Source organism: Lagenorhynchus albirostris, chromosome 4, assembly GCF_949774975.1.
Source record: "Lagenorhynchus albirostris chromosome 4, mLagAlb1.1, whole genome shotgun sequence".
NCBI classification, from domain to species: domain Eukaryota; kingdom Metazoa; phylum Chordata; class Mammalia; order Artiodactyla; family Delphinidae; genus Lagenorhynchus; species Lagenorhynchus albirostris.
In genome coordinates this window covers 120,287,575-120,301,011 of record NC_083098.1, presented here as the reverse complement: position 1 = coordinate 120,301,011, position 13,437 = coordinate 120,287,575, and the positions used below count along the sequence as shown (strand labels likewise).

The 13,437-nt window shown below is 37.1% G+C and overlaps 1 protein-coding gene across 1 annotated transcript; it reads right to left on the bottom strand.

Moving 5' to 3' along the window:
• Positions 1–1,123: 1,123 nt before the first annotated feature.
• LOC132519127 (protein FAM200B-like) lies at positions 1,124–2,992 on the bottom strand. Its single transcript, XM_060147061.1, is given in 3 exon segments — positions 1,124–1,842; positions 1,845–2,152; positions 2,154–2,992. Coding segments are annotated over 3 exon segments (1,866 nt in total).
• Positions 2,993–13,437: the final 10,445 nt, after the last annotated feature.

Below are 13,437 nucleotides of genomic sequence, written 5' to 3'. Positions count from 1 at the left end.
GCCACTATGGCATCAGAAGATGTTTCTTTATTGTGCTTTTAAAAAAAATGGATGAAAGGTGGGCATGCTTATAATCTGAAAGGAAGGATTTAGTAGAGAGAGTGAGGTTGAACCTATAGGAGAGATAGAAATAGGGCAAGGTCTCCAAGGTAGCAGAAGACTGGGGAGGCATGAGATGATGAAACGGTAGAGAATTGATTGTGAAGGAATGGAAGCATGTTTTTTTTCTCTGAGCACGGACAAAGGGAGGAAAGTTGTTGAGACTTAACAATTTATGCAGTGGTGTTTAAGACAAGACCATCTGCTGAGATTGAGGTTAGGGTCAGATTGGGAACTCGAGGTGAATGTTAAGTGAATAATGAGGGAGAAGACCAACAAAAAATTTAATAAATTGTGTTGAAGTTCTTGTGAAACTGGGCAGAGGTCTAGGGAGGTAAACTTGGAGAGAGATGATACATCAAGTGGTAAACCACAGTGTCCCAGTTAGACAGGGAAGGACATGAGGCCAGCATGGATCATTGGAGGAGTCAGTGGCATGTAGTCCAAGTCTAAATGTGGGGTGTAGGAGAGAGAGAGCTGGCGTGATAGAAACTTTAGTCAGAGAGAGGTATTTTTAGGTTAAATGTTGGAGTTGAAGACAAGGTTCAAAGTGGGGCTGTGGGAGAGATTTACTCAAGTGTATTGAAGCCATTGGAATTGAGGATGTAAGACAGACTTACTGAAGTACACTGAAGCTCCTAGAATGGAGGACATGTTAAAGCTCTTTGAAGCTAGGATTTTAAAAAGAATTTTTACTTCAGAGGTAAAAAAGTAATAAAGAGGCAGAGAATCACATAGTTATGCACTAATTAGATTAAGCATATTGATATGATAATATTCCTTTGAAGTTGTAGATGGCAAATTTTTCCCTTTTACTTTCTTTTTTAAAAAATTACATTATGATTTTATTAGTATTAAAACATAAAAAAATAAAAACAAAGGTATCACATACAGTGCTATATTAACATTTAAATACAACATATAAAAAAATCACAAAATAAGAAATGCAAGAATAAAAACCAGGTAAGATTTATTTATATGACATTGTAAAGTAACTATACTCCAATTGAAAAAAAAAATTTATTTAACGTGGTAGGTGTGCTTGCCTGTTCATAAGTTCGTTCCAGTCTGGAACACAGGAGGATAATGCTACTCGTATATCTGCTGCACCATTTAATCCATTCCTTTCCTTTGCTTTTAACTGGGTTAAGACTGAAAACCCTAGTTCACACAAACTAGTTGTTGTGAATGGTAGTAATAGCAGGACACTCTTTCGACTTATAAAAGGAAAGTCTTCCTTTCTCTTAATCCAAAATGCTGATAAACTTAATGTTTCATAATCATTCTTCAATGTATATGAAGAACTGAGCTGCAGTAATTCATTTTCTTCTTCAGGCACCAAGTTTAACTCAACTATTGATTCTGGGTTTCGAAAAGCAAATGGATCTTTTACCCAACAATTTTGTCTTAATGTTTCAAATTTCTCTTCTGGGGATAAATGGTTAAAGGTTTGACAGAGAGAAGTGAGATGCAACAATATCTCTAGTTTTATTTCTTCCCAAATGTTTTCATTGATAACATTCTCTTCAATGTGCTGCAAAAACCTTGGAAACGTGTAGTAGCTAGGACAGTTGCTTTTAAGACTCGCTTGCCACAATAATGTCTTTTGGAATCCTTGGGTACGTCCGGCCTGTTGGAATATGTCACTGTTTTCCCCCTGTAGTTTTAAACTTAGTTCATTAAGGATGCCAAAAATATCAGTTAAATATGCCAGTTTCGTTACCTAAATATCATCCTCAAAACCAAATGAGATTTTTTTTCAATGAGAAAAACGTGGATCTCATTCCTGAGTTCATAAACCCTGCTTAGTATTTTCCCTTGAGACAACCAACGAACTTTGGTATGATACAGTGAGTGGGTATAATTAGCTCCAATTTCCGAACAAAATGTTTCAAAAAGTCGGCTATTTAGTGAGCTTCCTTTAATAAAGTTAAGAACTTTCACTACCTTTTTCAATACTTCCATGAGCTTCTGTGGAATCTCTCTGGATTCTAACGCTTCACGATGTATAAAACCATGATTCCATGCAGCACTAGTAACTTCTAGCAATTTTTAAATTGCTCTGTTTTCCAGTTATGTTTGCTGTTCTGTCACTTGTAATTCCTTTGCAGATTTTCCAGTTTAATTTATACTGACCAACAATGCACTTTTCTAATTCTGTGAAAACATCTAATCCACTTAGGTGTGAGATTAAGTTTAAACAACACAAAAAATCCTCCATAAAATCGCCTTGCCACGCATATCTGACATAGACTAAAAGTGCTGTGCGGCTTCCAGTATCCGTGCTTTCATCAAGCTGGATTGCAAAATCTGTTCCCGACTGTAACCGAGTAATAAGCATTGCCTCTAAATGTTCGGCAATCGTACAAATTCGAAGAGATATTGTGTTATCACTAGGAATAGTTTTTAATTTATCAGCAGATTTATCATCAAAAATTGTATGCACCATGTCCAAACATGCTGGAAGAATAATTTTTTCAGCAGCTGTGTGAGCCATTTTCTCTTTTGCCACATGATATGCAACTAAATATGATGATGATAAGGTTTTCTCACTAACAGTAGTAGAGCAGCTAAGAAATTATGTTGATGACTTTACCTCTATTTTATTTCTTTGAAAATATTCAAGAGGCTTATCAATAAGTTCAGCATGCTGTGTTTCTAAGTGCCTTTTTAATTTTGAAGGTTTTAAGCTTTCATTTGCAAGAATCTTATTACAAATAACACACTGAGGTCTGTCATTTTCAAAGGGTTTTTCACATTTGATAAAACCGTATTTAAAATAATCTTCATTATAACGTATTGCAGCTACTTTTTTCTTTTTGAAATGTGGCTCAAACGAAGTTGATGTTTGCAGATTAGAGTCAATATTATTCTCAATATTGTCACTATTCATACTTCCAGATCCAGCAGTAGAACTTGATCATGCTTCTGCATATTTCGCTTCATTATTCCTCTTTCTTTTAAAAAAGAAATGATCCATTTTAAAAGCAATTTTGAATAAAATATTATAATTGCCACTAATATATATATTTATAGGCTAGATAACATCTTTCCAAAAAATGCAGTTTGCAACTGAATCTCAGTGGAACATCTCAGACTTTATATCCACTTGCAAGTCATGGTAATATACAACTAGACTGCACATCAACTTTGTTATTATGAAAACCAAATAAGACGTCAGTGGGCATATGATTGAAAAACCATTTCTTAGGCAATCAATGTACATTCTATTCATCATATTGCCTCCATCAAATATCTTTCCACATATTGAAACTGACTTTAGTATTCCTTGCAAGGTATATACTTCTGGCAAAGGATTCATGCAAAGCATTCTGATATTTTATATTTTATTTTGTTTTTAAAAATGTTCATCGTGACTCACAAAATTGATTTCATGACCTACTAAATGGGTCACATGTATAATGTGAAAAACACTGACATAGAGACACTCTCTTTTGTGTCAGTGGTTTGACTACGTCTGCTTGATGGTCAAAGAAACTAGCTGATTTGCTAAACTGTTGGCTGATACAGGAACTTTCTTGAAGTGGTAGGTATGTTTCATTCCTGATTCCTGATACTTTTTGATGGGAAGGGTTTTTAAGAGTGCCCGTATGGTCTGGTCTCATGAGGTTCCAATGAGGTTTTCCATGGCTAGGTCAACTATAAGGTTGGAGCTGGTGACATATTTTTAGAACTGTCTTGGAATGCATCCTTGACCTCCAGCCCAGTGCCACGAGCCTCACGCCTCGCCTGCCGACCCGCGGGTGCGCCTCGGCCCCCATTCCCTATACAGCACCACTTCCAGTCTAGCCTCGGCACCCACAGAAATCCCACTTCCAGCCGGAAAAGCCCCTTTTACTTTCATTTTATTTGTTTTCTTGTTATTGAAACAGCCACACAAAACAATTTGCATATTGTATGTTGCATTCATACACTTAAATGAAAACCATTGACATCATGGAAGGGAATTATGAAATATAAACAGACCATAAAATAAAGTTGAATGTTTGCATAATGATTTACCTCATATAAAACTAAAATTTTTTTTGTTTCTTTAGTATCCTTATTGCCGTAGCCTTAACCAGTGACCAACACATACTATAGCATAAAATATGTTTAATGAAACTATCATAATCTCAAAGTTGACATTAACCGAGCATTAAATTCAAATGATATAATTATGATACAGGAACACAGTCAAATATGCTTACTATCAAACATGATAAAATAATGTTGTAGAAAAAAGGAAAAGGTGGCAAAGTTCAGAGATATTCATAATGTAATGTGCATAGACGGAAAGAGAAAAGAGGTGAGGCAAAGGAAGAAAATTGATTCTCTGCTTCTTACGAGCCGTTTAATTAAGAAGGAAAAGCTGAGCCTCTTCACTAAGCTGTAGCCTGATTGTTTTAGTATTTGTTACTTGATGATTTTTGAAAGACTTTGGCCAATATGACGATAACTTCTCATAATAAACATACCATGTAATGATTCTAGTCACCAATTACAATGTGTGGCCAGGGGTTTTCCTCACACCACCAAGCAATTCTCCAATGCCAGCTGGACATCCTACAATTCAACTCAATTCTGACACTGCCTACCCAGAGATAGCATCAGATTCCACATGTTAATGGCTCAGTCCCACATGACTGCCCTTCACTTCAGATGCTAATCGCAAGTCGAGGTTGTTACCTATGCTTCTGACAGACTGGCTGTAAATCAGAGATTCCCATGACCCTTTCTCGAGTTTGATTAATTCGCTAGAGTAGATCATAGAACTCAGGAAACCAGTTTACTCACTAGATTGCTGGTTTATTACAAAGGATATCAAAGGATACGAATCAACAGCTAGATGAAGAGATACATAGAGCGAGGTCCTGAGAAAAGGAACTTCTATCGTCATAGAGTTTGGGGCCTGGCACAGCGGCATGTGGAAGCATTCTGGTACACCAACTTGGAAGCTCTCTGAACCCTGTCGTTTTGGGTTTTTATAGAGGCTTCGTTACATAGCATGATTGATTAAAACACTGGCCATTGGTATTATACTCAATCTCTAGTTTCTTTCCTCTCCCCAGAGATCTGGAGATGGGACTGAAAATTCCAACCTTCTAATCACATAGTTGGTTCTCCTGGCAACGAGACCCCATCCTTAGGTGCTTCCCAAAAGTCACTTCATTAACATTAACTCAGGTGTGGTTGAAAGGGCTTTGTTATGAATATTGACACCTTAATCGCTCTTATCATGTAGGAAATGCCCAGGATTTTAGGAGATCAATGCCTGAAGCAGGCATGAAGACCAAATATATATTTCTTATTATAAGCCACAGTATCACACTATTTAACTTTCTCTCTTCTGTGACTTGAGAAAATATGCATTTTTATTAGTTCTCTTTTCTACCAAATTCAGTTAAAAGTGAAGAACAGCAGTCACATCTTAATGAACACAGATGTGCTGTGAAATCCTTTCTTCTACTGAGACACTATGGATGGAGAAGTTGTCTATGAATTTATCATTATTGTTATTGTTGTTATTTTATCTTACTAATCATCTAATCACTCTCTTCAAAAAGTTTGAATTTCTTAGAGCATTTGCTTTTCTTAACTATGGTGCTTGGTGATATAGAATTTATTTATTTATTTATTTTTGTTAGAAGCTGCCAGCCACCTCTACGCCTAGGTGGATGGAGCCAATCACCTTGAAACAGGATTTTCATCTTCAGACATTAGTCACTTGAGTACCCCACCAGGTTATGAAACTTAAAGTGAGTATACACCCATGACCCTGGAGGAAAGGTGTAGTAGACTTTTTGTGGCTTGACAGAGATCCTTCTCTCTAGATTCCATGGTCTGCTGGTAGGGCTGGCTTCACAGGTGTGGGACCAGTGTGGTCACACAGGATCCCCTGCTCAGAAGGTCCCCACACTTCGTGCTTGATGGTCTGTCTGCGTTGTCGTTATGAAATTCTTAATAATTTGATCTTAGAGTTTGTATTTTGGAGCATGCTTTGGGGGCTTGGAGCCTCAGCTCACTCTCACTCCTGGTCCCTCCTCCTTCCACTTCCCCAGGATGGGTTCTTGGCTGTCTGCTCCCCAGTCTCTCACACCCTCCCTGCCTGTGCCCCATGACTACTGCTGCCCTCTTCTTGAGCTGGCAACCAGGTTGGATTGGTGGGGAGGAAGTTGGGAGGTGCCGTAGGCAGCATTCTGCCACCACTTTTTGGCCCTAGGAGTGGCTTGTGAACAAACGTGGGAAGTTCAGGGTCAATGTGTGCCTTGCAGCACCATAAGGCAAGGCAAGGTGGTGGCTATCCCTGCCCTGGACTGGCAATTCCATTGTATATTTGGCAGCTCAGTAAGTGAGGGAGAGTCTTTTTTTCACGTCCTATCCAGGTACTGCATGCCTCCTGGCTTGGAAGTTGTGGTCCCTTGGTAGTTGCCTGTCCACCATGGGTTGGAGCAGTAGAGCCATGAGAAGGGAAGATGACTTCCCTGCCCCTGGCTGTGGCATGGCACCTGGTGGCTGCCGGGAAACAGATCCTGGCAGCTGGTGGGCCACATGTGCAGAGTCACAGAGGAGCCCCGGGTACCTGTGAAGTTCTGTACTTGCCATATAAGTGCCCCCATGCCTAAGAGTGAACACCACTAAATAGCAAATAAAACCCACCATGACATGCTGAGAGAAAGGGACTGTGGAAAAAAGGAAAACGTTTTATATTGTAGTACTTTTACTGATACTTTTCCCTGATTTTTGAACAAGAGATCCCACAATTTTATTTTGTGCTGTGATTTGCCAATTATGTAGCAGGCCTTGTCTGCAGAGCTTGTTACTAAATGATTGGGGCGGGGGGTCAAGTGAGTCTTCTGGGAGGAAAGGCCCTGAGACCTCTCTGATGACAAAAGTGGTCTTGACTGACATCTGATGGCGGGTAAGGACCCGCAGGTCCACATAGGGAAACTTGTGGGAAAAGGGGGGAAACCTGGACTGTTGACTTTGGATAATCATCAAGGCCTAGCCTAGAATAGGCATCATAAATTGAATGGCAGTAAACAGCCAACATCAAAGAATCTGGGGTGGAGAAAGACTGAGGTGAAGTGCTTGCCTTGTGTAACCAGACAGGTAGGAGGTGGAAGGAGGTAAAGTCAGCCCAACATATAGGCAGGTTTCACATCCAAGGAGTCAACCAACCATGGATTGAAAATATTTGGAAAGAAAGTTCCAGGAAGTACCCAAAAGCAAAGCTTGAATTTCCCCAGGCCAGCAATAATGTACAAAGTATTTACATTGTATTAAATATTATGAGTAATCTAGAGGTAAAGTATACGGAAGGATGTGCATAGGTTATATGCAAATACTAAGCCATTTTGTATAACGGACTTGAGCCTTCGCAGGTTTTGGTGTCTGCAGATACTGAGGGGCCACTATACCTGTAGCTCAGTTCCAGAAGGTTGTCTCTGTCAGATATGAGCTCAGTATTGCAATATTATTCACGAGACACTGGAAATTCTCTTTTATGTAAAAAACTTTATGTGAATTTTCAAAGAGTGTGGATAAGCAAAACGTATCAAGTAGACATGTTTGAACTAGGGTCCCTGATTTGCACCTCACAAATGGGCTGGTTATGGCATAGTATATAGCTGAGGTTGTAAACCCCTTTAGACTCAGTCGTTCTGGCTTAATTCTCATGCTTTGCAAAAAAAGACTGAGCATCTGAGGAGGAAATTAAAGAGCTATGAATTTACATTTAAGGGTGGAGTTATGCAGGCACTAAGATGGAAAGGATTTTGCTGCAGGTTAGACTGTGAAGACCTGGTTTTCAACAGTGACATCTTGTGGCAGTGAAAGAAACAACAGCTGTGCTCGGCCAAGGAGGCTTTCTTTTCTCCATCGGCCAGGCATTTAGAGTGAGTAACCCTCTGGGCTTAGAGTGGGACTGGGTAGGTCTCAAGAGAGAGATAATGGACCTTCTATTAATGAAGGCAGATCGGGAGAGTGAGTTAGTGGAAAAATATAAGATGTGATCAAACATGCATTCCAAGCCTGGGATATGGGCCATGTTGGTTTCATTGCTATAGAACTATGTTTTGATTAAATGTCACAGATATTAAAAGAGAGGACTTATATTTAAGTTTTCCTCTTGTTTATGGAAATTCAATATCTCAGGAGAGATTAAGAATAGTATCAATTTATAGTAAATGTTTTATAACTTTATGGCCATGTATTGACTCATATACTATTGCTCAATATTTATTAAGCAATAAATATTTATGGAGCCGAGCACTGTCCTAGGCTAAACATGTGTATCAGGTGTCTTATTTGGCATTTAAATTCATCGTAAAATTTCTTGAGTTTTAACTTAAGGGATTGCAAGGGAATAAAAATATGAAATTCCACTTATTTATTTATTTAGTACCATGTATCAGGTTAGATGTTGGGATACAATAGCAACTCAGACATTTATGCTTGCTGTTTTCATGAAGCTTACAATCTAGTGGGTGCAAGAAATATTAGACAAACACTTGCACAAATGCTTAACTTCAATTGTGCTAAGTGTGATGAAGGAGAAGCATAAAGTGCTGTGAGATAATAATGTGAGGATGTAACCTGGTCCCTGAGGAAGAGACGTTTAAACTGAGAGGATGAGTAAACTCGGAGGATGAGTGGGAAGCATATAAGAAAGAGAGGGGGTGGAAGAGGGCAGGGAGGAAAATATTTCAGAGGGAGCAGCATATTTGGTGGTTGAATAGAAGGAGTAAAAAGCTGGTTGGGGGGCAAGGCTCAGCGATTAAAGGGACAGTGGTCAGCAATGAGGCTGGAAAGGAGGTTCTTTTTCTTAAAAAAAAATCTCTCTGGCTTCAGTGATTAAAACAGATTGTACCCACTTGAGAGAATAAACACAAAGAATTGTTTGGAAATATAGGATTTTTGGAATTAACTACAGAACTAGGTATATCAGGAAGTAATGATGTTTTACATGTACTGTGAGATATAGTAAGAGGTCTATGTTCTGTGAGATATAGTAAGAGGTCTATGATATAGTAAGAGGTCTATGATATAGGTCTAGATATAGTTCTGTGAGATATAGTAAGAGGTCTATGTTCATATATATATTCTTTTTCATATTCTTTTTCTATTTAGTCCATCAGACTAAATTTTAGCTTTTTGTTACCATACAGGAGTAAAAGGATTAATTCCCTCTTTCCTCTCTTTTTTTTTTTTTTTGCAATTCTATTAATGTCAGTAGCTGGCAGATAAAATATGATGTTCTGCATGGACAAAGCCTTGCATATTTATAACTTCCAATATATTGGTACGTTAAGCTGCATAGTAGCTAAGTAAATAGGTTTAGATTTAAAGGATACCTTTATCATGGTTTGCTTTTTGGTTGGAAGGAGGATTTTAAGTAGGAAGGATTTACTTTTTTCATGCATTCTTAGAAATGGCAGACTTCTTGGAGAAAGATATATAGTATGTCAAGTAATTAATATTATTACTACCTGTTTTACTATTACTTATCATGTGCTGAAATTTTCTTGTGTAAAACTCTCTCTGCAGAGAGGGATACACCATTCTTAAGTATTCCTTTATGCAGTTACTCTTCCCGAATACTTAATTTGATTTACAAGAGCCTTTTATGAATTGTACTTATTACTTAATGTTGTGAAATGATGAAGTTGAGTGAATTTTTTCCCCTTGGAATTCACTATTCGTTTTTTATTTATTTTTTCTCTGCACACCCCCCCCCCACATATTTATTTCACTTACTCCTCATGAAAACCCAACAAGGTATATATCATTATTATCCTCTTCTTACAAATAAGGAGACTAAAGCCAAATAGGCTGATTACGTTGCCTCAGATCACACAGCTCATGGATGATGTAGTTAGGATATAAAATAATATTTTGATTTGAGAGTGATAATTCATAATTATTACATTATACTGCCATCCAAGATGAAAATAAAATTTTTCAATTATGGGAAAAAAGTGTATATAATAAGTATATTATAAATGTTATCCTGTTTTAAGAAAACTCAATATAGAGTAATAATCCAATGGTACAAAATTTGGAAATGTTTATTTGAACTGTAATAGAACTCTTGAGTTTTTAGAAGGATACATTCTTTTTTGCGGTACGCGAGCCTCTCACTGTTGTGTCCTCTCCCGTTGCGGAGCCTGTCGGACGCATAGGCTCAGCGGCCATGGCTCACAGGCCCAGCTGCTCCGCGGCATGTGGGATCTTCCTGGAGCGGGGCACGAACCCGTGTCCCCTGCATTGGCAGGCGAACTCTCAACCACTGCACCACCAGGGAAGCCCCAGAAGGATACATTCTTAAGTATTCTTTCATGCAGCTCTTTTAGAACATTTAAAGTAATTTGATTTACAAGAGCCTTTTATAAGTTGCACCCATTATTTAAAGTCATGAAATGGTGAAATTGAGGGAATTTTTCCCCTTGTAATTCTTTATTCATTTTATCTTTATTCAACTTTATTCTGCTTCCCTTTTCGCACCCGTTTAATATGCAATGACAATAGGAGAAGGGGGAGGAGGAGAAGGAGAAAAGAAGGAAAAACGAGAGCAGTGAGTGGGCAAAGAATACAAATTGAATATATTACAGGTAATTTTTAGTGTTTATTTTTCAAACAAAATTCTATCTAGTTCTCTGATGATTTTTGTCACAATCCACAAGACTCTTGATTTAGTTACAAATTAATTTGTCATTGTTTTTACTTTTTATGGAAGGTTATCATTACCTTTTTTATTGTTTGTAAAATTTTAAGGTCAGTGTTTTCTATTTGTATATGATTATTTCTCTGATTTTACTTTAGTTTTAAATAATCCTTTCCCCAACAATGCACATCTTTTAAGGTGCCTATTTGAAATATAACAATATATTATAGTAAGCATTTTTTATGCTCACTGTATATATTCTTAATATATACAGTGAGCATAAAAATTCACTGCCTTAAATATATATTCATTAATCCCATGTCCAGAGAAATGAAATTCCATGTTAATTTTGTTACTTTAATTTCTTTTTGGTAACAATACCATATAGATATTAGTTTACTATCTCCTACACTTTTTTTCTGTTCTTCATAAGATTTTTTTAAATTGAGGTATAGTTGATTTACAACATTATATAAATTTCAGGTGTACAACATAGTGATTCACAATTTTTAAAGATTATGCTCCATTTATAGTTATAAATATTGACTATATTCCTGGTGCTGTGCAATATATCCTTGTAGCTTATTTATTTTATTTTATTTATTTATTTATTTTTATTTATTTTATTTTTTAACTTTAAAAAAAATTTATTGAAGTATAGTTGATTTACAATGTTGTGTTAATTTCTGCTGTACAGCAAAGTGACTCAGTTATACATATATATATTCTTTTTCATATTCTTTTCCATTATGGTTTATCACAGGATATTGAATATAGTTCCTTGTGCTATACAGTAAGACCTTGTTTTTCTATCTTATACTTAGTAAATAGTTCTTCTTAATTGTCTACCCCTCTCTTGCCTATCCCTCTCCCCTCTCCCCACAGGTATGACTACTTTGTTCTCTATATCTGTGAGTCTGTTTCTTTTTTGTTATATTCAATAGTTTGTCTCATTTTTTAGATTCCACATTTAAGTGATATCATACAGTATTTGTCTTTCTCTGTCTGACTTATTTCACCAAGCATAATACCCTCCAAGTCCATCCATGTTGTTGCAAATGGCAAAATTTCATTCTTTTTTTTATGTTTGAGTAGTATTCCATTGTATATATGTACCACAACTTTGTTATCCATTCGTCTGTTGATGGACACTTGGGTTGCTTCCATATCTTTGGCTACTGTAAATAATGATGCTATGTACACTGGGGTGCATATATCTTTTTCAATTAATGTTTTCATTTTCTCTGATATATACCCAGGAGTGGAATTCCTGGATCATATGGTAGTTCTATTTTCAGTTTTTGAGGAACCTCTATACTGTTTTCCATAGTGGTTGTACCAATTTACATTCCCATCAACGGTGTACAAGGATTTCCTTTTTTCTACTTTTGTTATTTGTGTTCTTTTTGATGGTAGCCATTTTGACAGATGTGAGGTGATATCTCGCTGTGGTTTTGATTTGCATATCTCTGATGATTAACAATGTTGAGCATCTTTTCATGTGCCTGTTGGCTATCTGTATGTCCTTTTTAGAAAAATGTCTATTCAGGTTTTCTGCCCATTTTTTTTAAAATTAATTAATTAATTAATTAATTTTTGGCTATGTTGGGTCTTCATTTCTGTGCGAGGGCTTTCTCTAGGTGCGGCGAGCGGGGGCCACTCTTCATTGCGGTGCGCGGGCCTCTCACTGTCATGGCCACTCTTGTTGCGGAGCACAGGCTCCAGATGCGCAGGCTCAGTAGCTGTGGCTCACGGGCCCAGTTGCTCTGCGGCATGTGGGATCTTCCCAGACCAGGGCTCGAACCCGTGTCCCCTGCATTGGTAGGCAGATTCTCAACCACTGTGCCACCAGGGAAGCCCCTGCCCATTTTTAAATGAGGTTGTTTTTTTGATGTCGAGTTGTATGAGCTGTTTATATATTTTGGAGATTAACCCCTTGTCAGTCATATCATTTGCAAATATTTTCTCCCATTCTGTAGGCTGTCTTTTTGTTTTGTCAGTGGTTTCCTTTGCTGTGCAAAAGCTTTTAAGTTTAATTAAGTCCCATTTGGTTATTATTGCTTTTGTTTCCTTTGCCTCAGGAGACAGATCTGAAGAAAATATTGCTACAATTTATGTCAAAGAGTGTTTTGCCTGTTTTTTTCTAGGAGTTTTATGTTTTCCGGTCTTACATTTAGGTCTTTAATCTATTTTGTATTTATTTTTGTATATGGTGTTAGAAAATGTTCTAATTTCATTCTTTTACATGTAGTTGTCCAGCTTTCTCAGTACCATTTACTGAAGAGACTGTCTTTTCTCCATCGTATATTCTTGCCTCCTTTGTGGTAGATTAATTGACCATAAGTGTGTGGGTAACTATCTCCTACTTTCTTTCTTTTAAAAATTTCTCTTGTGAATTATAACATACATTCAGAATTGTACATAAAACATAAATACATTGCTTAATAAATTATCTTAAACAAACACCTGTGTAACCACCACCCAAATCAAGAAGTAAAATATTACCAGTTCCCCCAACTGCCTGTGTGTCCCTTCCCATTTACCATCCTTACCAAAAGACTAGAATTTTTTTAGGATTTTAAAAATTGAGATACACTTCACACAGTACAAAATTCATCATTTTAAAGTGTACACTTCAGTTGTTTTTAGTCTATTTACTGTGTTGTGCAACC